This window comes from Bactrocera latifrons, unplaced genomic scaffold (genome assembly GCF_001853355.1).
Source record: "Bactrocera latifrons isolate USDA-ARS-PBARC rearing strain unplaced genomic scaffold, ASM185335v1 scaffold_41, whole genome shotgun sequence".
Taxonomy (NCBI): domain Eukaryota; kingdom Metazoa; phylum Arthropoda; class Insecta; order Diptera; family Tephritidae; genus Bactrocera; species Bactrocera latifrons.
Genome location: NW_017537057.1, coordinates 607,375 through 632,976, shown reverse-complemented (window position 1 = coordinate 632,976; position 25,602 = coordinate 607,375). Strand labels below are relative to the sequence as shown.

Below are 25,602 nucleotides of genomic sequence, written 5' to 3'. Positions count from 1 at the left end.
CAAGCTTTGTTGTGCCACCACAGCAATGTGTGTGTCTAAGTGTTTGTGTTTATATGTAAAGCAATTTGCTATAAATGCTGTGAAAATGGCAAAAACTTAACAAACAACGCTTGCGAACTTCTTTTCCCCAAACATATGTAATACTTGATGCATACTTTGCGGCGCTTAACAACATTGAACCACCACGAAATCCTTGACCTGAACCAATGCCGACGCTGAAACCTAAACTTCAACAAAACCAAAGCATATCGACGGCAACCAGACAAGTTCATGTAACAGCAGCAACAACAACAGAAACACTAGCACAACTGTAATAATAATAACAAAGACGGAAGTAGCAACTACAAATTACACAAGCAAAAACTAATAAGTGCACTAATGTCTAAACCAAAGTTCGCCAACAAAATATATAGATTTCCTGCTAAAGACATCCCGCAGCTGGGAAAACTGCACACATTCCCATGCAAATGGATGCCTGTCGGCAGCGGCTCCGTGTTTGCTACGCTGTACGTCGCAAAGTTAAGGCACACAGCGCTTACATAAAAGATAATAACGGCAAATTAAGTGCAACACAGCCAACGAACACAGCCATAAACCGTACAACAACACTAGCAACAACAGCATTAACAACTGCACTAAGTTTAGCGTTTAAGCCAGCAACAAAAGCGCACAGCAGCCACAACAGCGCGTCAGCTGTGCGTCGCCCGACAAGCTCAGCGTATGCGTGTGGAGGGGCACAGCGGCCAAGGGGGGTGAAATCTGTGCAACGCCAGTGCAAGTGTAGCGCACAAGCACAGCTGACACTGGTGGCAGTAAACGTTTGTGCTTGCAATTATAGCCGCGGCGAAGGAACTAGCGTTCACGCCCACCTGACAGCCATACGCGCCACATTGAACCTGCTTTACCACGTGTTTGTTGCTGTTGGTGTAGCCTTAACGGTATTGCTACAACGTTGCTGTGTTGGCAAGGCGCAAGCTAGCTCCAAACGCACACAGACGCATTTATCGTTAGCCCATTCATTGCGGCCGGCTGCTGGAAAATCCCATTGGCCGCAAACGCGCCACACACCGACTACAATGGGCTCATGTTTCGGGCGCTGCGTGTCGAAGGATGCTAATAGCGGCGGTGTGGCCTCCACCGCAACATCCTGTTTGTGGTAAGTGACGCGCGTTCGCGCTTAATTAAAATGTAATTGCGACGGCGGGATGAGTTTCAGTATCATGAGTGTGTATGAAGTCGAAAATTTCCACAACACACACACTCGCATATCACTGCCATTTTGTTATGCCGCTATGCGCCAAATTGGTAGTTAATTAAATTTGATCTAATTTAGCAGAAGTAGCCTCATACCTTACACACACATACACAGCACAGCTTCATTTCTAATACAGCTTCACGCGCTTATTGACATGGATACCTATTTTAATGGAAATTTTTAAATAAAAGCACTCAACAACATTAAAATGTCGCCGGAAAAAAGTTTGAATGCAGCCAAATATTGTTTTTCGCTTATTATGAATATATTAGGGTGGACCAAAAAAAATATTTCAACTGTTTCTACTTGACTAGCAAGAGATGTTTTTCCGCAATAAAAAAAAGATAAAAAAGCATTAGAAACTATAATACTTTTCACAAATGTAAATAGTTTCTATACAATAACTTGCTTTTGTTCTGTTGGTTTGTATGGCAGCTATATGTTATAGTGGTCCGATCTATAAAAGTTTAGTCAAGTATTGCATCATTATCTTGGATATTAGTCAATGCCAAATTTCGTGAAAATATATTCTTTAATTAAAAAGTTGTTCATACCGAGAACCGATTTTGATCGGTTAGTTTGTATGGCAGCTATATGCTATAATGATTCGATCTGAACCATTTCTTCGGAGATGATAGTATTGCTTTGGTAAATAATTCATGTAAAGTTTCGCGAAGGCAGCTTCTCTAATAAAAAAGTTTCTCATACTATAACTGTAGTTTGATCGGTCACTTTGTATGACATCTCTACGCTACAGTGATCCGATATGAACAATTTCTTCGGAGACTGTACCATAGTCTTAGAAAATAATTGCTGCCAAATTTCATGCGGATATCTCTTCAAATAAAGAAAGTTTTCATAGAAGAACTTGATTTTGAACGTTCGGTTTGTATGGCAGCTATATGCTATAATGATTCGATATGGACTTGATTTCCACAATTCAGCAGCTTCTTGGAAAGAAGTGGATGTAAGCAAAATTTCAGAACGATATCTCTAAATCAGAGTAACTAGTTTGCGTATATAACTACAGACGAATCGAGGAACAGACGGCCGGACAGATGGACATGGCAAAATCGACTCAGTTCCTCACGCCGATACTTTATGTACATTCTTTATAAAAGAGTACCCTTCGGCTTCTAACAAAGTAATTCCTCAAAATCAATAAATAATGAAAATTTGTCTTTTTGGGATCACCCTAAAATGGAGTATAGTATAAATGTTTAATGTGCGTATATATCAAAGAAGTTCATGTATATTTATATTTGTGTTTGTATGCATTGTACAGCATCTCTTCCTTGGCAACAAAGTAATATGAGTAACTGCTCTTCATATCCCATAATTGCTTGATTGCTTTGGCATCACTTGCCATTCCACGTAACTCTCCTCAATACTCATCACTTTGTGATTTGTCTATTTTCTTTTACGCAAGTGAAATTTATTCAACGGCTTCGGCTGCAGCATTCTCTTAGGCACCTCCTAGCAGCTTCTCGCATCATTGTATGACCTCTAGTATCACATTTCTATTTGAATCACTTGACTAGAGCTTGTTTTCATATACCTATGTATATACTTAAGTAAACATACTATTAGGGATGTTCCTGTTTGCAAATATTGCAAAATGTGACTCATATCATCATTTCCTATATTCTCCCCTTAGATTATAGCACCTCGCATGGTTTCTGCCAAATCGGTTGTGCAATCTGCCTGAGTGGGGGTGTTTCTTGATACGTGGTTACTTCTTGGAAACTTTTTAATCTTGACGTCTTGACCCATGTTAAACTTAACCTCATTCGATCTGGTAGATTTGGTGCGACAGTTATAAGCACAAAATGGTAGCTTAATAGAAACTGACGTCTTTTGCTGACTAAACACATATGTAGTATTAGAAAATTTCCTCGAAGTCTGTGGACGATACCTTTGACGCACTGGGATCACCTATACTTTCATAGCTATGTACAACATGAGACTGCTAACTAGCATGAGCGGTTATTGAATATCGCAAATGAACTCACCACGTCGCCAAAGGGATTCTTTGAGGAATTTAGTGCATCCCAAAACCTCTCTGAAACTATCCGTCTAGCAGCTGAACGCTATAGGACTGCTTATTGGTTATTTCCAGCCATCCTTAATATCTAAACGGCTTTCACTATCGGCAACCTGACCTGTCCGGTTTTCTATGGCTCAGCATTCGCAGATTATCACAAATCCGAGACCCAATGTAACTAATGTCGCTAAATTGTCCACTTTTCTCAATATGCAAAACGCTATCATATAAATCTTTCCACAAAGAATGGAGTAAGGAAGGAATTAATAACTCTTTTTTACTGAATTTTTAGCGAAACTATGAAAATATGGTACTATACACTCCTCCTGTCATGGAATCATACGTCCGAAATGCACTCTGAGATACCGAGATCTCAAAGTACTAAATTGCAACGGAAGCTCTGAAATCTAATATTCTTCTTCTTTATTGGCGTAGTAACCGCTTACCCGGTTCTCAAATCTAGTAGCTCGGATTATTTTCGCTTTCAGCGCTAAATACATTATTCCCGACAAAGTAAGACACCCCTAATATTCACTGTGCCAAGTTTGTAAATATGTACGCACTTAGTAACGTCAGCGTATCTCTCTCAGCCCTCTTATCACAACCTCCACTCAGTGTCTTTCACTGGCTTTCTTTATTGTGTCTGTCTTCCTTCATAAAATAAAGTAAACTCTCTTTTATAGATATTCTTTCTCATGCCACGCATACAACTTAATTAGACTGTGGTAATTTCAAATGCACTCAAAGGCATCTTTAAGCAGCAACATTGTGAATTAACGTCTGTGATAAAATTCTTGGCATTTCGGCTTTTGATGGGGACTAAAATATTTCTTTTATTAAATTTCGTTGGTTTAAGGCTTTAGTCGATATCATAAAGCGGTTTAGTTATGTCGTCTTTAAGGTCAGGTTAATTGGAATGAGATTTTGACAACTGTTTACAGTTTCACATGTTTTAGCCCGTGGAGCTCAGCTCAGCAGTAAAGGATCCATTTGCAGCAGACGACCATAGGCTATCATTTGAGACTTAAACATGAATTAATATCAACACACTCTTGAAAAACGGGCATAAAAGTATTACAAAAGAATACAACGGTTTGAAATATCGATGAAATCGTGACTTTTCGGAATAAAATGTTGACTCATGGAGTACCTGTGGATTGCTGTCTGACCAATAACGCATACTTTGAAATGAATCTCTTCGCTGAAGATGATTTTTAGATCAAAATCCGTATCATTTTCAAGTTGCTCTCAATTTGATCTTGTAAGGATGTATCCCAAGACCTTTTCCAATGTTTGAGACCGACGTGTGAGAGACTGATTTAGATCATCCTCAATTGATGCGCTAGCGGCTGCAATATTCTCGACACTACTGGCACTTATTTGTCTCACTGGCACGGGAACATCTTGTACTGTGGATTCAAATTTTTCCACTAGACGCTCAGTTGTTGATATGACAGCACGATTATGACGACCATAAATTGGACGTAGCGCTTTTTTAGTTGAGACCACTGACCGAATTTCTGTTGTAAATTTTAATAATTTCGACTCGTTGTGGGTGCGTATGATGCCATGATGAAATGGCAAACCTCAGTGAAGAGGAATGTCAAAGGAGTTACGTAATTTGCTGCCTTTATCGGTCTACTTTTGTAGCGTTCCTATTGAAAAACGCAGTGGTATAGTTATTAACAGTTTCCTATTGAGTTTTTTAATTGTTAGTCAGAATAGTGTGAAGGAGATATTCTCATCGGGACTCAGATAGGGTCACATATCGTTTCATAGTTCCAACTACTTCCAGATGACAGTCAGAAGTTCTCGGAAACATTTTTTTCGTTTTTACCGAAAATAAGGAAAATTTTATGAAATGGCGGTCTACCGTTTCAGTACAGTCGGTTCTACGAAACCGAAACGAACCCGGATAAATATGTGGCCAAAGACTATTAATGCTACAAAACGTCAAAAATGATTTGAAATTTACTTGATGATCTCTCTAACCATAATTTATTCCAAATCGATATTATCAGCTTGGAATAAAAGAGTCGGTAAATTTTTAAGAATTGAAACGTAAACAGAATTGCATAATCTATACGACGATCTCGACAGAAGAAAAACAAAACTCGATGAAATGAGCTGCCTGGGTTCAAAACTGCAATAGTCATGTGCATAACGTTAGATCTGAAGTACACAGCATTCCTCTTGGAACTCAATATAACAGGCTGTAAGAACATACTGTTACTACAAAGGGCTAAAACCTGATCTTTCAGAACTGAAGCAAGATTTACAGAATCCATTTTACAAAACTTTAATCCACATCCACACAGGTTAGTTTTAACGTAATCGAACTCGAGTACCGCACTCCTCAAATCTGAAACTGAGCACAACCGATCATTCCACTTAATGCTTTGGGCAAGACTCCCGAAAGCTTTAAATAAATCCAAACTTACTACCAGAGCTAGATACAATACTTAATTGGGTCACTGCTTGCGAATGCTCTTAGCCAACCACAAGCCGCACGCTGCCTGGCGCTTGCAGCGACGAGCAGACACAATAGATTTTTGGCACTGTGCGTAGGATAGTGAACGACCACGCGGCGACCGCACGAACCTTGGCTTAAAATAAACACATAAATATGTAGCTTTTATCTCGACAGACAGACACACACACAGACACAAAAACCGCACCAAGTGCATCTTCAACCACAATCCGATGAGACACACTTGAGCTGCATATGAAATGCCTAAACTGGCGCAGATTTACTCGACTGCCAAGTCGTTGAGTTAAAGGATGAGGTGGGGTGGGTATGTTAGAAGGCGAGCATACAAATGTTTTATGCTGTGCTGTGCAAATACCCAAGGGTTCAGTGGCCTAAAAGTATACTACAAGTGGCAAATCCATGCAACATGTTTTACCATCGTGGCGCAACAAGCGTTTGCGGGAAGGGGCGCTGATGACAGCGGTGCTCATTAACTGCTTTGTTTGGCAGCGAAGCGCGTTTAGTGCTATCATTGCAACCCCGTTTCGTTGGCAAATGTCATAACATATGCCTTATTTCCATTAATACATGACTGCACACAGACAAACAAATACGAGTGCGCACGATTGCAAGTGTGTGTGTGTGTGTATGTGTTGATGGCGATTTTTATTTGTTTTCAACTCTTCAGCGCGTGCTATGCATTCATTGTTGAGCAGAGTGTTTTCTACTTATAGGCGTCGACAGCAACATGCAACAGATGAACAAGAAACGGAACTCGTGTCGAATGCGAGCGACAAATGCCCGAGAGAGAATTTCATATATCGCATTATTAAATTCAAAACGAAGGTGAGTGTGAAAGTGAAATAATGTAGTATTAAAAATAAAAAAAAAATCTGAAAAATATAAAAAAAAACATTGCTTGCAACGGCATGCTTCTCATTCTTCTCTTAGCAAAAGCGGCCACAGTTCATTGACAAGTTCTGGGAGCAAAAGGATATGCAATACACGAAATTGCCTAACAGAAGTGCAACCGAAGGGTAAGATAATATATTCGAAGTTTTCCAAACGAATCTTGATTTTCTTCTTTGTTTTAAATGTTCGATCGATCGTTTTGTGTTTTTATTTGTTGAAGAAGGAATGTTGTAACTTTTGAGACAAGCTTCAAAACGCAAGACCAAGACGATACGTTGAATATGTTTTGAGTATGTTGTATCTTGTCGAACATACTAACTCCCAACTCTTTCGTAGACAAGAAATTCAGTTGTATAAGTCTTTAATTTCAAATATTCAAACGTAAAGGTACATTTTTCAAAAGCTTTTTTTTTTTTTTTTGTTTTTGACAAATTCCGCGTGAGTCGTGTCAAGCTGTCATGTCATTTTTCTCCAGTGTTATTTGGCATTTCATGATGAAAAGAAAAGACTTAAGCCTGAGCAACGTTTAAAAATCGTTCAACTTTATTACGAAAATTCACCTTCTGTTAAGAATATGTTTCACGCGATTCGCTCAACTTTTGGTTAACATAATCGCCATCACACATTAAGTCCAGCCCGCAGGGAAGAATATACTTGTATAGTAGCCGTAGCTCAGGGTGTACGCGAAAACCGTCGAGACTCGATTCGGCGCCGTTCGCAGGAACTCGTACTGACGTATGGATCCTTTTGGCGCATTTTACGTTCAGACCTCAAATTGAAAACTTACAAAATTCTGCTTGTAAAAGAACTGAAACCGCTCGACCTACCCAAGCGACATCGCTTCGCTCTGTGGGCTCTTGAAAAGTTCCAAAAACATCCGACGATTTCGAGCCACATTTTATTGTGTTCAGCGATGAAGACGAATTTTGGCTCAATGGATATCTAAGCAAGCAAAATTGCCGCATTTGCGACGAAAAGACACCTGAGAAGTTTCAAGAGCTGCCATTTCATCCAGAAAAGACAACATGGTGTACGTTGGAATTGGCGGTGGAATCGTCGCTCCATATTTTCTCAAAAATGATGCCGGTAAGAAAGTAGCCGTCAATGGTGAATGTTATCGCGTCATGATAACCGACTATTTGATACCTGAAATTGAAGCACGTGATCTCGATGACATTTGGCTCAACAAGATGGCGCCGTTTCCCACACATCGCAACAATCAATGGATTTATTGAAAGACCACTTCGGTGAGAAGATAATTTCTCGTTTTTGTACGGCTGCCTTTTTTTGCATGTCGCGCCATCTTGTTGAAAAGAAAGGTTGTGAACAACAGCATCCTTCAACATAGGTACGAAAAAGTCACTAACGATGGCTCTATAGTGTCCCTCATTGCCTTGAACATGATGGCTAACTTCATTTTTGTATAATATGGACTGATGATTCTTCATAGAGCACACCAAACAGTGAGGATGAAACGGCATCTTAAAAATGGCTTGTCGATCATCATCACACCAAATGCGACAATTTTGTTTATTTTGTATCCCTTAGACCAAAATTTTCTTCTGAAAGTTGGGATCTGCGGCCATCTCATTTTGGGCCCGAATATTGGAAGCAGCACAAAGAAGCCGAAATGAATCATCATTTTGATAACAAATTTAAAAGATTTGCCAACGTTGTTAAGGAAGAAGTTTGTTATTATGAAATGTCAAACCAAACTGAATATAAATCAAGTTAAAGCTTTGACAAAGAGCTTCTATATATTAACATATATAAAACATATTCCTTAGCTTCCGATTTGGCTAAAGCCCGATAACGGCTGCATTGCTTTTCTGAAAGGATAACTTTATCCACAGTTTCCTAAACTCTGGATCCAGAAGCTCTGCATCATGTCTGTGAGTCTCTAAACAGAACCTCCCTCAATATCCATGTACAAAGAATCTGTACTACTTATATAAGGAATTGTATGGGCTACACGCTAAAATTAAAAACCACTTGTATATAGAAATTATCATAAATGAAATTTTTTAATAACTGTATATTCTTCTTAACCCTTTTCTTATCAATTGACACGAACGCCGTTTATAAAACCGAAGTATTCTTATTCTCCCCAGCCTCTCTGACATTCAACTTCAGAACCTCGACGTACACAATTTACTCAGCAACGCCATTTTCGCAAAGGAGTCAGCGCTCAATTACTGCCTGACCGAAGCTCAATACGCCGCGGCCAGCTCGCGCGCCAGTTCCTCGCTCGATCTGGAATGGGAACATGAGTACGCGCACATGCGTCAACTCTATCAGCCGCCACCGCACACGCATCGCAGCACACAATCCCTACTACAAGCTAGCACACTCAACAGCAACAACAACCTCGCGCAATACACCAACGGCAACAACACACCGATACATCACATGCACACGCTCAACAATAACCACCACACACTGAGTCTGGACAAACGTAGCCACACTTACGACAATCATCCGCTGCACGTGCACGTCAACAATTCATGGCAATACCTAAGCAACGACGATGAGCAGCTCAGCTCATTGGCTTCATACTCGCAATCGATGTCGCTGCCGCACGCGCCACTAAACGCCGCAGCAATGGCGCTGGCGACGGCCAAATCAGTTGAGCGTGGTGAACAGCGCATGCGCACCCGTCGTGTGGCGCCACCGCCGATCAATGAACGACGTAACAGTTCCTTTACGCGCACCTCTTCGTCGCACAACTCATGGTCGCACATCTCGACGCCGGAGTCGCTCGAATGGGATCAGGATGAGGAGCAGCAGCGGCAGCTGCGTGTGGAGGACGACAATTTGGATGACGAGACGCTCGAGCTGCTGCATCAGATTGAACAATTGAAGAATCGCGTATTAGACGAAACCGGCGATGGACTCTACGATGACGGTCCGGTAGCTGCGGGGGAGAGCGAAGCAGGCGAAGGTGTACAATTTATGATCGGTGGACAGTACAGTGCAGAGGATGGACGCAAAGATATCAGTTGATCAGCTGCATGCGGCTTGCGGTGCATGAGAGGAATTTGAGTAGGAGTTAGGTTCTGTACTGTATAATCAAGTGCCTAGACTAAAGTATCATTATATATTACAAATAATATTTAATTACAGTTACTGTTAATGTTAGTCTAAAAGCTATTACACACGGTCATGGCAATAAAGTTTCGTTAGTGTGCGCGTACGTTTCGGCTTGGTTGTGCTGAAACATTGAAGGTATAGTGAATGCCTGTAACAGCTGTCAGCAATGTTTGGTTCACAACTGCGAGAATCCATTTAAAATAGTTCCCTCATTTACGGGAATATGTCGACTTTATGATACGACAAATTTATTTTCTCCATCATATCTCCACCAGTCATCAGAATCTACTAACAAAAGGAGCAGTTTATAATGAATAGAGCTTAATATACTTTATAAGGTTCTCGTTCGGTTCATTTACGGTCTTGTTATCCATAACAAGCCAGCTGTTATGAACCCATATTTCTTGAAATTTTTTTGTTCCTCCAAATGACGTAAGAATGCACATATCGGTTGATAATTACAAACTTATGAGAAAACTGGATGAATCCTAGAAGCAAATTGCCATGACCGTTCTGTCTCATATGAGTGTTATCGAAAATAAATTAAGTATGGAATCCAAAGTCGAGGTATAAATGTGTACGCAGTTAAAATATTTAATAAATTTTTGTAGTTGTAATGTATCATAGTGTTGAGAAGACTTCCAAGGCGAATAATAATGTTGAAACTTAGACAGCATAAGCTAAGCGGTTACTTTTTTAGAGTCGAAGCATAGTATATAGCTTGCACCATTAAAATAATGTTATTGATTTTGATTGATCACGTATATATATAAATAGTATACCGGTATACTTGTGGTACCGATCTGTCATGTCTATATCATGCAATTCCGGCCACAAATATTCGGTTATCATTGAGCGGTAGCGATTGAGTCAATTTGACGTTGTAAGGATGTAGGCCAAAAAAATTTCGCAAAATTCGCCACAATGACGTCACAGAGATGCCCAATGCTTGAAAACGACGTGTGAAGGACTAATTTGAGTCTTCCCAATAGCAATATTCTCGACACTACGGGCACTTCTTTGTCTCACTGGCACGGCAACATTTTGTATTATACTTCCGATTCCACCAAGCACAGAGCATTGCCTTCTTACCGAGTCGATCTGTTTTTTCAGTTGCTGTTGACGACTGTCCCGAATTAACCATCGCCAGTGACAATTCGATTCAATACTGATTTTTTTTTTCGTTTCTTTGAAACAAAGTTTCACAGTTTATATATATTCTCCTTTTTCATCCAATATACAAGTATTTTTCCATATTTCGAGCACGATCTCTTGAGCTATATATTATTGAAAACAATCCACTTTTCGGCGTCAGTAAAAATGCGCTTCTAAAATGGATCACTTCATTGACGTTTTATAAGCAAATCTCAGTCGTTCTGTAAGAACATGAAGATTCCACATGTCAAACTTCCGAATTAATCCTCACATTTTATGTGCTTGTGAACGGTCGCCAATTTTGATTCCAGCATTTCCATCGACCAACGACTTTATTTTATCCTCATCGGCTTCAAGAGTCCTCCAGCACTTGGTGTATCCTCGAGATCGAAAATATCGGAACGAATTTTTTGAAATTAATTATGTCATCTCTTCCGTACAGATCACAAAAAATTTGTCTTAAATTGATTTGTATTTTTACCTTTTTGATAGGAAGAGCGTAAAATATGCCGAATATATTCCATCTTCGACAAGGCAGCAAACAACAACTCTTTCAAAAAATTTAGGTAATTGGAAGATTTCAAAAAACATAAAAGCTTCCATAGCGCGATAGCGAATGACGTTAAAAATATTCTCTCTCTTGGAACTAGATATCTTCAAAACTCTTCCTTTGTGAGTGGAAACCGTTTTGAAAAACAACATTGTGAGAAAAACGCGTTTAAAAGTTGGAGTAGCTTTCAAAGTTTGATTGAATTTTTACTACAGGGTATACTATCCGATAATGCAAATAAAAAAATCGATTTTTCGAAAATTTTACATTGAGACGATCCCTTAAGTCTTTGAACCCATTTCTATAYACATACATACATAGAGGCTATTTTGCATTGTAAAAGTAGTTTTACGAAGCCGTTGGGTTTGGAAACGATGAATGAGTGTTTTTGGCAACACTCTTCTTTAAAATTTTGATTGGCCCACTGTACTTTGATATTCATATCTACAGATTTCGGAGGACCTCAATCTCCAAATCTACTTTCCTTTGTTTTCAAACGAGATGAAGTCTTTTTTGTTATACCTTTCAAAGTAAAAAACAATTTTAGACTGATCAATATAGATTCAAGGACCTTAATCCGAGCTTCTTATGGATTGATCTCTCTGAAATTGTCTATTATTTTTATCTCACAACCGGCTTTTAAGAACATAAGCACCAGAAAACAAACAAGTAAAGATATATTTTAAACAAGAAACTCTCAGAAGACCCTAAAATACTAGACCATATCCCATTTTATAGATTTCTAAAGTACCGTTAAACACTAACAGTTAACAAAAATCGAACCACTACATATGAAATAAAACAAAATAACAAACACGTGAAAGACTAAGCAAAGAAGCTACGACAAGGTAGTCCAAGAAACTAGTTTAAAGATTTGAGGGACGACTATGGAGTAAGCAAAAGAAACGATGAATTATATATTGTTATTATTTTATTTAAATTAATTATAAAACGAAGCAGTCGTTTAACGTTCGCGCATGAGTACACATTTAGAAAACTTAGCAACTAATATTAAAAATACAAACAAAAGCAAATAATATATGACACGTTGTTTATAAAAATATAAAATAAAGCATAAAAACGAAATAGATTTACATTAATAACAATTCAAGAAATTTATGCACAAAAGAGTGTCGATTATTCGTTGTCTTCGGATGATCGATTTTAAGCTGTATGTATTTGGTCGTTAAGTTTGTTTAACCAAAAAGACCTGAAGCCTTCTTTTTGAATGAGTCCCATATGCCAGAGCTCTCCGGTTCAGCCGTAACCTCGATTTGCTACAAAAAGAGAAGGTCATTTAGACACATGCTAATACTGAAATTGAAGCTAAACTTACTGCATTCGCTTCGGTGCTGGACACCTGCTTCTGGCTGGCACCGCGGTGGGGTGCCACAAATGTGCCCTGCAGATCCTCGACCTGCACGTCTTGTTGCTGTTGCTGCTGATCCCATGCGTTTTGTTTGTAGTCGCCTAGTTCTACTTGTTGTTGTTGGCCAAAATCTTCAAACTGTTGCTGCTGTTGTTGCTGCTGACGATGGCCATAACCGCCATGACCATGCGCACCGGAATGTGAGCTATGCGCTGATGTAGCGGAAGAAGACGAAGACGACGAAGATGAGTAACCGGCGGCTCCACCACGTCCATAACTGCCTTGCACTTGCTGCTGACCATGCCAACCCAGATCGACTTGTTGCTGTTGGCCGCCATCCTCTAACTTGCCATTCCAACCAAGCTCTACCTGTTGTTGTTGCCCGAAGTCATCCACTTCCTGCTGTTGTTGCTGTGTATCGAATTCACGCTCACGTCCGTAACGTGCGCGTCCCGCACCACTAGCACCGGTTGCATCAACTTCACTCAAAGGCACAGTAAATTTGTATTCCTTCTTGCTGTAACGGTAACCACTTGTTTGTCCGCCCGCGCCACCGCTTGGTGCAGGTCTAACGTAAGCTGGGTATTGTGTAGTCGGTTCGACTTTCATTTCCGCAGATGGTGGTGGATACAAATTGTTATCTTGACCGGCCAAGCCAGGCTCTTCAACATCAACATTATCCTCGTATACATGCGGTGGTTGATCGCCACGATCCTTCGAGATCACTTGATGTGGCCAAGCGGTGCGATTGGTCGAACCGGCACCAATTTCATGGCCGCCAAAGCCAGTACTACCGTCCATAGGTAGCAAACCCTGAGAGAGCAGATAAAGAATGCGTCGCCATTGAATGAGTTCTTCATTTCTCAAACCGGACTTGCGTCCTAAGTCTGCCATACGTCGCGCCTCCTCCGTACTCCACTTCATACGCTCAACCTCATTGGTGGTCTTCTTGTGCATTACGAAATCAATGTAGCGCAATTCTTTTTCGCGGAAGTTCTGCAGTTGATTCAGCTGCCAACTGTAGTGTTCGGCCAATCTTAAGAAACGCTCGAACTCATTAATTTGCCAGTCTTTCAGTGCCTGGGTGGTGATGCCATAGCTGGCGGCCAACTCGTTAAGGACGACATCCTGACGTTGCCAGTTGCGCAGATTCTTCAAGCTGAAGTTTTGATTCCTAATCAAATTATAAAGGCGATCACGTTCGCGTTTCTGCCATTTCTCGAGCGTTAACAGCTGTATGTTGTCCAAGAGACCTTCACGCTGCATATGATCGATTTCAATGCGTTGGAAGGGCGCCAATTGTTCAAGTGTGGTGCCGTAGAGTTGTGCCAATCGGTTCTGGTAGTCGATGTCGGCAGCAATATACTCGAGGAATTCAATTTGTGTAATGCTGATGTCTTTAGCGATAGCACGTAAACGTTCACGTTCCTGCTTTTGCCAATTATTGTAGTCCAAATTCTGATGTAGGTCGCGTACAAGTCCCAGTTCGCCGAGACGTCTCAACTCATTACGTATCCACGATTCGAGCTCTTCAATAGAGACATGGTATTCATCGGCCAAGTTATTGAGCGTATTTCTGTCACGCAGAATTTGTTCTTCCCACACTGTGACAGTCATACCTGGTTGACGTGTGACCAGGCGGTAAAGTCGGTCCTTCTCACGACGTTGCCAATCGACCAAGCTTTCGGTTACGATTTTATTCTGATCTAATAGACGTCGCAACTCTTGTTGGTACCACGCTTCAACCTCCTCCACTGTCACATGATATTGTATAGCCAACTGACGCAAATGCTCCTGATCTTCTTTCAATTGTCTTTCGAGTTCCTCAATCGACCAGCGCTGTTGTTTGCGTAGACGTTCATTAATTAGATTCTGTATGTACTGATTTTCGTGAATCTCCCATTCTTCAATTATTTCCGAACCAGTTATGACACCTTGCTGATTGAGCTTGTGCGCCTCACCGCGTAAGTACTCTTCGATCTCCTCCACGCTAACATCGTACTGGCGTCCGAATTGCTCCCAACGCATACGTTCCTTAACCAAGTAGTCTTCGAAATCTTGCCAACTCATCGGTACAGTTTGTGCGACGGCTTTCAAGTGCGCTAAGGTGTAAATCTTCCATTGATCGTTATCACTGTGTTGCTCATAGCTGATGTAATTCTGAGGTCGTTCAATCAGTCCAAGAATTTGCAGACGAGCACCTTCCTGCTGCACCCACGATTCCACTTCCTCGACTGTTACGTGATAATCGTGTGCGATGCGTTCCAAACGTTCCTTATCACGACGCAAGAACGCATTGAACTCCTCATAGGTGGTAGCATTGTTCTGCTGATTCAGCCAGTCTTGTAGGTGATCGCGTTCGGTTCTCTGCCATTGTGTCAATTGTTCCACTTGCAGCAGACCGGAGTTCTTCAAACGTTGCAGTTCATCGCGCATCCAGGTTTCGATTTGTTCTACACTTACGCTATACTCACGTCCTAACTTCTGTAGACGTTCGCGATCGCGACGCAGTTGAGCGTCGAACTCATCATAGCTGATACTGTTCTGTTGCTGCAATAGCATGTCAATCAAACGTTTCTGTTCATCGCTTTGCCACTGCGTGAGATTTTCCACCTGCACTTGACCAGTGGTCTTCAGATTCACCAACTGCTGGCGCAACCAAGTCTCAACCTCCTCAACACTCACCGAATATTGTTTTGCCAGTTCTTGTAAGCGTTGGCGCTCGTTGTTGAGCTCCATTTCGAATTCCACGTAGCTCAATTGATTGTTTTGACGTATGAGCTCCTTCAAGCGCTGCGCCTCGGCCACTTGCCAATCGGCCAGCTTCTGCACATGGTCGGCTGAGTCTTTGCGCAAACGCTTCAACTCTTCAATCATCCACTTCTCGATTTGTTCGACATTAACGCGATATTGATCAGCGAGCTGATGCAAATGCGCGCGATCCGCAAGCAATTTCTGCTCATAATCGGCAGTGGATAGTCCATTTTGGTATTGTTGAATCAATTGCTTGATGTAGTCACGCTCAACCAACTGCCAGCTCTGCAGATTTTCTACCTCGAATTTGCCCTTGTTGCGCAAATCATCAATGACCTTCTTCACATAAGCTTCGATCTCGACAACGCTGACGTGATATTGATTGGCTAAATTAACTAAGAAAACCTTGTCTTTCTGCACTTTCTGCTCGAACTCTTCCACTGTGATGGAGGACTGTTGTTGCAGCAAACTCAAAATGTGATCATGTTCCGCCTGCTGCCATGCGGTAAGTTTCTCTATATCGAGTTTACCCTGTTGACGTAAGCGTTCTACCTCCGATTGTATCCACTTCTCGATCTCCTCCACAGAGGTGTGATACTGGAAGGCCATCTTCTGCATATGTTCACGATCTTGACGCAGCTCACTCTCGAATTCTTCAACGCTCCATACCTTGTTTTGTTTGATCAGCTCTTCGAGACGCTCACGCTCCGCAATTTGCCAGGCGGTGAGGTTGTCAATTTGTAGCTGACCATCATCACGCAAGCGCGCCAACTCCTTCTTCATCCACTGTTCGATTTCTTCCACTTGTACGCTGTAGTCACGTGCCAGCTTCTCTAGTAACTCACGATCTTGGCGTAAACGCTGTTCCAATTGTTCAGTGGAGTGATATTGTTCCTGTGTGATACGTTCCAAGTAACGACGTTCTACCTCTTGCCAGTTGGTGAGCTTCTCATTCGGTTTCAACAATCCCATGCTGATGAATCGCTGTTCCTCATTGCGCACCCATTGCTCGATCTCTTCGATGTGCACATTGTGCTGCATAGCAAGATCTTGCAGACGCTTGCGGTCTTCCAGCAGCCACTTGTGGAACTCTTCTACTGTAAAGTCACGCTCTTTGACCATGTTTGTGAGATTGCCACGCCATTGTGACTGCCAGTCCTTAAGTTTTTCGATTTCAATCAAGCCTTCTTGTTGCAGTCTATGTATCTCATTCTTGATCCATTCTTCGACCTCTTCCACACGTACTTGGTTCTGATGCGCCAATGTATAAACGTGTTGGCGATCCTTTTTGATACTCTCTTGCAATTCGTCAATGGAGAGGTTATTCTTGTTAACGAGTTCAAGTAGACGATCACGTTCATTTTTCTGCCAATTATTCAACTGTTCTTGTATCTGCAACAGACCCAAACTCTGCAGACGTTCACCTTCCTTCTTGATCCAACCTTCGATCTCAGATGTTTGTACGTTGTAAGTCTGTGAAAGGTCTTGCAGGCGTTGCCTATCGGCCAACAACTTCTTCTCGAATTCTTCAATTGTCAACTTGTTCTCTTGCACAATCTTCAAAATTTGCTCCCGCTCTTGCTTCTGCCAGTCTTTTAAGTCCTCCACCTTTATTAGGCCCTCACCTTGTAAACGCAACAATTCCTTCTTCAGCCACTCTTCAATTTCTTCAACCTTGACCTGGTACATATTGGCCATTCTGTATAAGTAAGATTGATCATCTTTGATTTTCTTCTCCAGCTCTTCAACTGTCAGTTCATTTTGTTGAACGATGGCAAGCAAGCGTTCACGCTCCTTCTGTTGCCACACTGCCAACTCTTTCTCGACCTCTTTCAATAGACCCTGTGATTGGAAGTTTTTGATTTCATTCTTAATCCATTCCTCAACCTCGGACACTTGTATCTTATATGTTCTTGCCAAATCTTCCAATCGTGCGCGATCACTCATAATCTTCGCTTGGAATTCCTCAATGGTTAAATCGTTCTTATTCACAATCGACTTGAGATGTTCATGTTCACGTCGCTGCCACTCTTTGATATCCATTTCGAGTTTAGTCTGACTCTGACTGTGCAAACGCTCCAGCTCAGCGCTTTGCCATTTCTCGAGCTCCTCCAGACTAACATGGTATTTCGCAGCCAACGACTTCATATAGTTGCGATCGCGTGCCATTTGCGCTTCCAAGTCTTCCACTGAACCACGGTGCTGTTTAACCACATTCTCTAAACGTTCACGCTCAGAACGTTGCCATTCCGTGACACGTGTCACCTCAGTGCGATGTTCATTGATTACGCCATTCAGACGCGCCAGTTCATCCTTCAACCACTTTTGCATATCCTGTACATTGCCGCGATACTGCTTACCCAAATCTGAGAGCTTTTGTTGGTCCAAGCGTATAGATTTCTGGAGTTGTTCAATTGTGGCATTATGCTGACGAATCAACTCCTCCAAACGTTCCTGCTCGTTGGTGCGCAGCGAACCCGAATTTATTGGCCTTGAAATCATCGAATTATTTTGGTCATTGAAGTAAGCGTACAACCGATTCAACTCTTCGATTTGCCAGTTCTTCAGCTCCTGCAGCGATATGTTGTACTGACGTGCCAGTTGCACCAACTTGTCATTATTTTCGCGCTGCCAGCGTTCGAGCTCTTCACGTGTCACGCTATTCTGATGTATCAGCCAGTCTAAGCGTCCTGCTTCGATGCGCTTCCAGCCGGTAAGATTGGGGTTTTGCGCCTGATATTGACCCAACAGCACGCGATAACGATCTAATTCGCTACGATGCCATTCCTGTATAGCCTCAATAGTGGTGCCGTGGCGCTCAGCCATAGCTAGTAAGCGCTCCTCTTGCTGTCGCTGCCATTCCTCCAAGCGTTGTGGTGTAACATTACCCTGTGACAGGAACCAGAAGAAACGTTCGCGCTCTTCCTGCTTCCAAGCCTCACCACGTGGCACAGACCATTCACCAAATGGACGCTGTGAGTCGTAGACAAGCTTGCCATCAACCCACTTGCGATTCAATTCGGAACCGCTAACGGTATTTGTGCCATCAGGATTTGTAATAATTGTCTTATTATAACGACGTACGGTCACTGTTGAGCCGGGTGAGAAGCTTGGTCGAAATACTTGATTGTCAGCGCCGAAAGTTTCTACATCAGCATTCAAACTGCCCGCAATGGGGGACTGTGGTACTGGTCTGTAAGCACCCATTTGCCAATCTGAACTGCCTGCAACGTTCACCACTGGTTTATAACCCAACACACTAGGTTCCATATTTTGATTGGCCCAATCATAAATCTTATGTCGAACAGTGGTGGTCGTGCTGCTACTGCCACTCGGTTGTCCGTAAACTGGACTTGGATACCGGTTGACGCCACCAGCAGTCAAAGAACCGCTGCTGTAGCCACCAGTGCCATAAGTGTAAGCGGGTGCGCCATCATTTGTGGTGATTGTGGTGCGATTGCGACTGCGTATTGTGACCAATGGGCTGCTGTAACTGCCATCACCGCTCACCTTCTTCGCCTCGGTGCAATTCTTATGCACCACATAAGTCTTGCCATCGATCACCTTTACTTCGGCTGGATAAGCATAGTTTCGTACTTCATCGAAATTGGATAGATCGACTGGTTGGAAGTGTCCAACATCGACTTCCTGCTGTTGTTGACCAAAATCTTCGTTAGTAGCAACGATGGACTCAAGCGTCTCGGCAGCCTTCGATTCGAAAAAGTTCGGCGCTGCAATCGTGGTGTAGGGCAAGAGTCCCTTACGCATATCGGTTAMGAGCTGTTCGCTCACATGTCGTACGAGTGCGTCCAGCTCGGTTGCGGTTTTGCCCGTCAAATTTATGATGTTTTCTGTGAAGCATAAGAAGAAGTGTTAAATTTGCGTTTAACCCGAAAAATAATATATTTCATTGTAATAACTCACCATCCCACGATGCGCCTTGTACACGATAACCCGTGCTGCTGCCCTGTGACATGTAATTGTATTCCAGCCGCAGACGACTTGCGAATTGACGCACCTCATTGAAGTGAGCATACGCCCAGGAACTTAACTGACAACATGACGTACTGCCGCCGACGCTTGAAGCGGACGACGAGGACGAGGACGAAGCGTAACGTGAAGAGGTCGAATAGCCGGACGTACTACCGACGCTGTAGGCATGAGTACGCAATTGCACCACGCAAAGTAGCGCCAATACAAGGCTCCAAGCCTTCATTTTCTTTGGATTTCAGTTGACTAGCTGAGTATGAGTCTGAAATGAGGTGTTGGAGAGGGAAAGAGAGAGAGTTTTAATAAAGTTAGGTAGGTACAGCTCATCTGTAAATACCCTTAACCTAAATTCAACCCAGCGTTCACTTTTCTGACATAATTCATAAAAGTGCTTGCGTTTCCGAACAGCAAGCCTCGATCTAACATATTTCGTCAACTATTATACAATGTAAGCCTTTCTATATTTAATTACAGATTTGTAAATGTTGAACAAATAACCACGTAAGCGTTTCTCGATTCAAAACGTGCGCTTATTTCATAACATATTTATGTCTGTATCTTTGTTGTAGAGTCTACATCAGCTATAATCGGTTCGGCGCTCCTTATGAATCAAGAAGTCTAGTTCACTTCTCAGTTATTTATTCTATACAGCACCAGAGTCGCGCTATTTACTTATTTTTATTTATTTTCATACATTCTCATCAGCCTTGATACGCATTTAAATAAACCGTTCGGCGATAAGTTATGTAGATGCGCTTTGGGAAAAGTTCAATATTGTGACCTCTGAAGCTTTAGACGCCTAGGTACACACAACCACATGCAAATGACGTTTTGGTGAGTACTTTTTGTATAAAAAAACAAATATTTTGAGTATAAATTTAGCATATTCTGTATTTAATTAAATTGTTTTGTTCGTTTTTTTACAAAAAACGCTGGAATGGGAAAAAATAAAAATATTCTGCACTGAAAGTTCGAAAATTAATAGACCTTACATCCGGCCAGAAACAAACAGTATTTGTCAGAAATACTAGAACTGATAAGACGGTTTATTGTCTCAGGTATATTTGTTTAAAAGGTTCGAATTTGTATTGAAATACATTCTATTGAATTTTGGAAAGCACTTAATTTCAGATTTTAAGTTAAAAAACACGCGGACAACTTTATGAAAGGTGTGAAAATGCCGAAACATATGTTTTTCTCACACAATATTATTGAAAAGATCACAAAATCTCGTTCCAAACTCAACTCTACTCTAAAAAAAACACACGATTTTATACTTGATCTAAGTTAGGTTAGCTGGCTGATTCCTCAGCATTGCGGGGGAACACACTTATATTGTTGAGTGTTATGTACAGTCCTTAGTAAATCCAGATGAAAAAACCACTTTAGTTAAACATGGATAAAGTCTATCGAACAAGTCAATTTCACCTAGATGCCTAAATAAATATGAGATCTGAAGTGTTTTTTATTTTCTTGTTTGTTCTGATACTACTTCTACACGATATATGTATGTAGCTGTCATACAAAGTAAAAGATTAGAATGAAGTCTTTTTAGGGAATATTCTTTTTATTTGACAAGGTACTTTCACAAAACCTGGCATGGACTATTATCCATGGACCCAGCAACTGAACTCCATCTGATATCGCAAAGGTCCAAAAGTGGTTTATGCGTGGTTTATTGGCCTACCAGATTAACTTAATCTAATATATTATTAATATTTCTTGATCTAAGCTACGAAAAAATGCGAAGAAGGAGACTGATATTGTGAGTGTACAAAATATTATGAGAAAAGTCTTGAAGACATGATCCATAATATATTATTGGTGTAAATTCTGTAAAAAAGTAAAACAAAGTCACTTTCGACCAAACCATTTTTTTTTTCATCGAATCTAATAAATTTTATAACACGACACACCCTTTGACTTAACCTCATGCGCCTGCGAGCAAATAAATTACACTAAAACAAGCATTAGAAGCTTTAAAGCACTGCATTTCCAACAAATTGCAACACTAATTATTTAATTTATTACAATTTCCGAAACCGAACAGTGCCTGCAAACATAAATCCTACAATGTGTCGCAGGAAAGTGCTGCAATGGCAAAGTAAAGAAACAAATAAAAAATTAAAACTCTGCAGATGCATTAGAAGTTATATGCAAACAAAATATTTAAGGTACTGAGGAGGCATGCCTTTATTTTGGAGAAATTGGGTCAACGGGCGCGCGCCAAAAATAGACGCAACAAGCGAAGCACTTGAAAATGAAATTTTCCAAATTAAATAAAACTGAAAAGAAAGTCTACGCCAAGATGCCACTTCAGTGTGCTGCAACACAGAAGTGCAGCGAGACAAGCATATATAATATATGTATGTATATGTTACATGCTCAGCTATGTCACGATGTCAATACATCAGCCGCGTGTGGCACACGCCAACGCAACGCATCGCTTGACACGCACCCAACGCCATGGCAGACTGAAAAATTTGTGCATTTAAGTTTTTTGTTGGTTTTTTTATTTGTTCTGCATCTCTGCCTTAATTATCTCGCACACTAAAGCTGACTGCTGGCGTTTGCACACACATTTATTCATATTTTCTCGACTGTGACATTTCACTTTCCGCAGATGTATGCCCCGCGCATTTTATGACTTTTCATTTGATTTTTTTACAAGCTGATATTTTTGATTCCCCTGTCACATGGATGATTCAAGTGCGTGGCCAGCGCCACACGCCCCTAGAGCATGCGTCCACATTTCCATTTATATTTATGTATATATGCATATAAGTATATATTCTGATGCTTTCCAATTCATCATCCGCGCTGTCATTGAGCGTATGACATATTCACACCCCGTCAAATGGCAATGAATTGGAAAAAGCACTAAAACACAACAAATAATGTCAACAGTAAAAGTGGAAAATCTAGTTTTCGGGGAACTCATTGTTAGTCATTGACTCGTAGCATCATCAGCGCTGCTGCTGTGTAGCTGCTGTGGCTGTCTAAAAATATTAGAGGAAGGGTTGGTTGTTGTTTTTATTGCTTCATTTATTATAGTGTTTGTATTTTTAATTACAGCAACAGTAAAAGCGTCAAAGCATGCACTTAAGCAAATCCATTAGCTTGCTGTAAGCATATCAACGAATTACATGTGTAAAGTCTACTGAAAGTTTTATGTTACTCATACGCACAGTCCTGCTCGATGCTGCGATCATACGTTGCAACCAATGCCAAAAGTATGTATATGTGAGGCATTACTACCAAAGGTGAGTATATAGCTAAGTGCTTGCTAGGATTATGTATGACTCATAGTGATATGGCCATGATGGAATCCATGAAGTGATCAATGACTTTTTCAGAAAATACAAATATTTCTTGGAAAGCCTTAAGATATGTATTTCATCGTAAAATATTAAGTAGAAAGTTCACGTTCGAATACCTACAATTTTCTTAATATTTGAAAAGTGTAATTTATTCGAAAATAGTTTCCAATTTGAAATTTTATCATTAAAAATTATTTTCTTTATATTTGGAAAGTTTATATTATTCGAAAATAATTTCAGTTTTGAATTTTAATGTTTAATAATTATTATTATTTTAATAAACACATCCTGAAATAATAATAGTAGAAATATTTAATACATTTTTAATATACAAAAACAAATTTTCAAATACCATTTCAACAAATTTAGATGATTTAAATAAATTTAACAAAGCATTTACATATTTTATGGCAATTTGGCTGAAAAGTATCTTTCATTTAAGAATTATTTAACTAATTTCAAATTTACAAACATATTTCAACAATTTTCTTAAAATAAAAGTGGCAACCCTGTTCGGTTAATTAGTTTAGGATAAGTGTACAATTTTTGTTATTTATTATAAATAATGGTTTTATTAAAAAGTGTCATGTCATTTTTAATACTAGAATCTACATATTCAAAATGTGTTAGGTGGCAACCCTAYTAAATATTTTCTAACAAAATTCACACTTGTATTACTTATTAGATTAATTGTTAATTTTTTTTCATCGAAACAATGAGTTTCAAGCATTAATCCAGTTTTTGAATGTTTGCGRCAACCCTATTAAAAGCTACATATGTATGTATATGCTCAGATCGGAAATAAAAATATTATTTGATGCATCCATAAAAAAAATTACAATACATTGCTTGTTTTGCCATTTTGCGCATTTCATATTAAATAACTTACAAAAAATATGGCAGCCCTTTTAAGAAATTTTTCTAAAGAACTATTGCTGTAGAGCATTCATCAAGCAAAATTGCAATAATTTGAATTTTTACGCAATTCATATTTAATATAATTAAAAAATGGCAAAGCTATTAAAATTTTTTCAACCAAAAAAATTTTGAGATTAAATTTAGTATTTCTAAGTGTTGAAGGCTCGATTTTAGTGCTCATTCATAATCATATAAAGCCTTTCTGCCATTAATTGCTTCCTTTAATAAACTGGCAATGCCGCTAAAAGAACCTCTAAACYGCCAAGCTCTTCTCCATTTTTCAACTAACTTCGTTTTCATTTTATTCTACTCTAACTTTTTTCACCTAAACGGAAATCACGCCTTTTCATTCTTCAATGCTCCGGAAGCTCAACTTCAGCACCTGTTGTGCATAAATATATAACAACAAAATCATACTGTTAAAAACSCTTAACTTTTAATCTCTCTCCGCACATTGCGTTTCAACAGCAAATGCCTCCGTTTATAATGGCACGGCATGAGTTGTCGAAATAAATTCCATTCGCCTGCGTGTTWCGGCATGACGGCGATATTTTGCTTTTAAGCTGAATAATCTCCGGATTGTGCAAATGTGTAGCACGCGCCGCTGCGCAACAACAAACACCTGTACGACTTACGGACTTACGTGTTACTTATGTATATATGTACAAAGCACGTGTCACTAAATCTGACAGCTGAAAATGCTTTTGAATTAACACACACACAAAATAATAAATAAATCACGCATTTTTGTTGCTGTTGGTGTTAGTGTTTTCTTGATTTAATGCCACCACACTAACAAGCTTTTCACTAGTTTTATGGCACCTCCTTTGCGCTCAACTTGGACTCTTATTTCTATTTATTTTTCAGTTRTTATGAGCTTAAAGTGTTAGCGCTGAGGCTGTGAAGAGCAGACGCTTTGAAGGTGTTGGAAAGCGTAATTGTTTTTAGATGTTGCTTACAGATATCTTAGCTTCAAGTGATTTTTTAMACTGTTAACGATGTTATATGTGTAGCGATACCACTCAGATATTGAAAGTGTTGTTCATATTCACGAAATTCAATTCAATTTCTTTGGCATTTAAGCGAAACGCACTAAAATAGATCGACTTTCGTTTGTCTAACTGCTATGCGATTTGTTAAAAGGATTGTAGGTTACACCATGAGTTTTCAAAGCTAAATTAAAGTTAATCTTCGAAGTGAGCTAAAACCAAAGAACCTTAAGTTTAAGCTTGTCACAGGTAAAACTTGCTTTTTCAGAAACTAACAGATAGTAGCTCTTGCTTTGAATATAACGAATCTATTGTGTCCATCAAATTTTTCCTTCATTTCCTATTCTTTCRCTGGAGGACGTAATAATACGTTTTAAGACAGTTATGATACATATATTTCAGATTTTTGTATGACATAAAAAAGTTGCAAAAATKTAAAAATAAATACTTCAAGATGTAATAGAAGCAAAAATATTTGTTTTTGGGTTTCTGGCTTAATGTTTCTGACTCTCAACATTAACAAATACTGGAATATCTATTTTTAGCGCTTAAGCTTTGCTTTTGCCCAATATGAATGCGAGTGAGTTGCCCATACAAACGTAAAAAATATAAAAAAGTTCGCGCAAAAGCAAAGTTTAATAAAAAATTTCCTTTGATAATAGTGTAGGCGGAACTAATAATTAATATGCATAAGGCAGACACAACAGTCATTTGGACTGTTGTAATTGAAGCAGCACAAACAAGTGTTTTTTTATACAAACTTTTCTTTATACAAATTTTTATTTT

At 40.0% G+C, this 25,602-nt stretch overlaps 2 protein-coding genes across 2 annotated transcripts in view; one reads left to right on the top strand and one right to left on the bottom strand.

The window, feature by feature from the left end:
- Positions 1 to 11,528, top strand: LOC108972585. The gene is made up of 4 exons (XM_018939222.1): positions 1 to 1,156; positions 6,504 to 6,615; positions 6,721 to 6,806; positions 8,793 to 11,528. The coding sequence occupies exons 1-4, from the start codon at positions 462 to 464 to the stop codon at positions 9,682 to 9,684; spliced, it is 1,785 nt and encodes a 594-aa protein (XP_018794767.1). The 5' UTR covers positions 1 to 461; the 3' UTR covers positions 9,685 to 11,528.
- An 859-nt stretch (positions 11,529 to 12,387) lies between these two features.
- The window catches only part of LOC108972626 (tiggrin), a 15,030-nt gene continuing 1,815 nt past the window's right edge, over positions 12,388 to 25,602 (bottom strand). Inside the window, exons 2-4 of the mRNA XM_018939284.1 lie at positions 19,524 to 19,851; positions 12,813 to 19,450; positions 12,388 to 12,753 (exon numbers count right to left, since the gene is read on the bottom strand). Of these exons, the coding sequence (XP_018794829.1) occupies positions 12,673 to 12,753; positions 12,813 to 19,450; positions 19,524 to 19,815 (7,011 nt within the window). The 5' untranslated portion in view covers positions 19,816 to 19,851 and the 3' untranslated portion in view covers positions 12,388 to 12,672. The remainder of the gene's footprint in view (positions 12,754 to 12,812; positions 19,451 to 19,523; positions 19,852 to 25,602) is intronic.

Excerpts from the sequence above, each read along its gene's own strand:
- LOC108972585 (XM_018939222.1), top strand. The coding sequence starts at position 462 with ATGCAAATGGATGCCTGTCGGCAGCGGCTCCGTGTTTGCTACGCTGTA. Across the intron at positions 6,616-6,720 it reads TTATTAAATTCAAAACGAAG|CAAAAGCGGCCACAGTTCAT; the intron begins GTGAGTGTGAAA and ends TTCTTCTCTTAG. Across the intron at positions 6,807-8,792 it reads AACAGAAGTGCAACCGAAGG|CCTCTCTGACATTCAACTTC; the intron begins GTAAGATAATAT and ends TATTCTCCCCAG.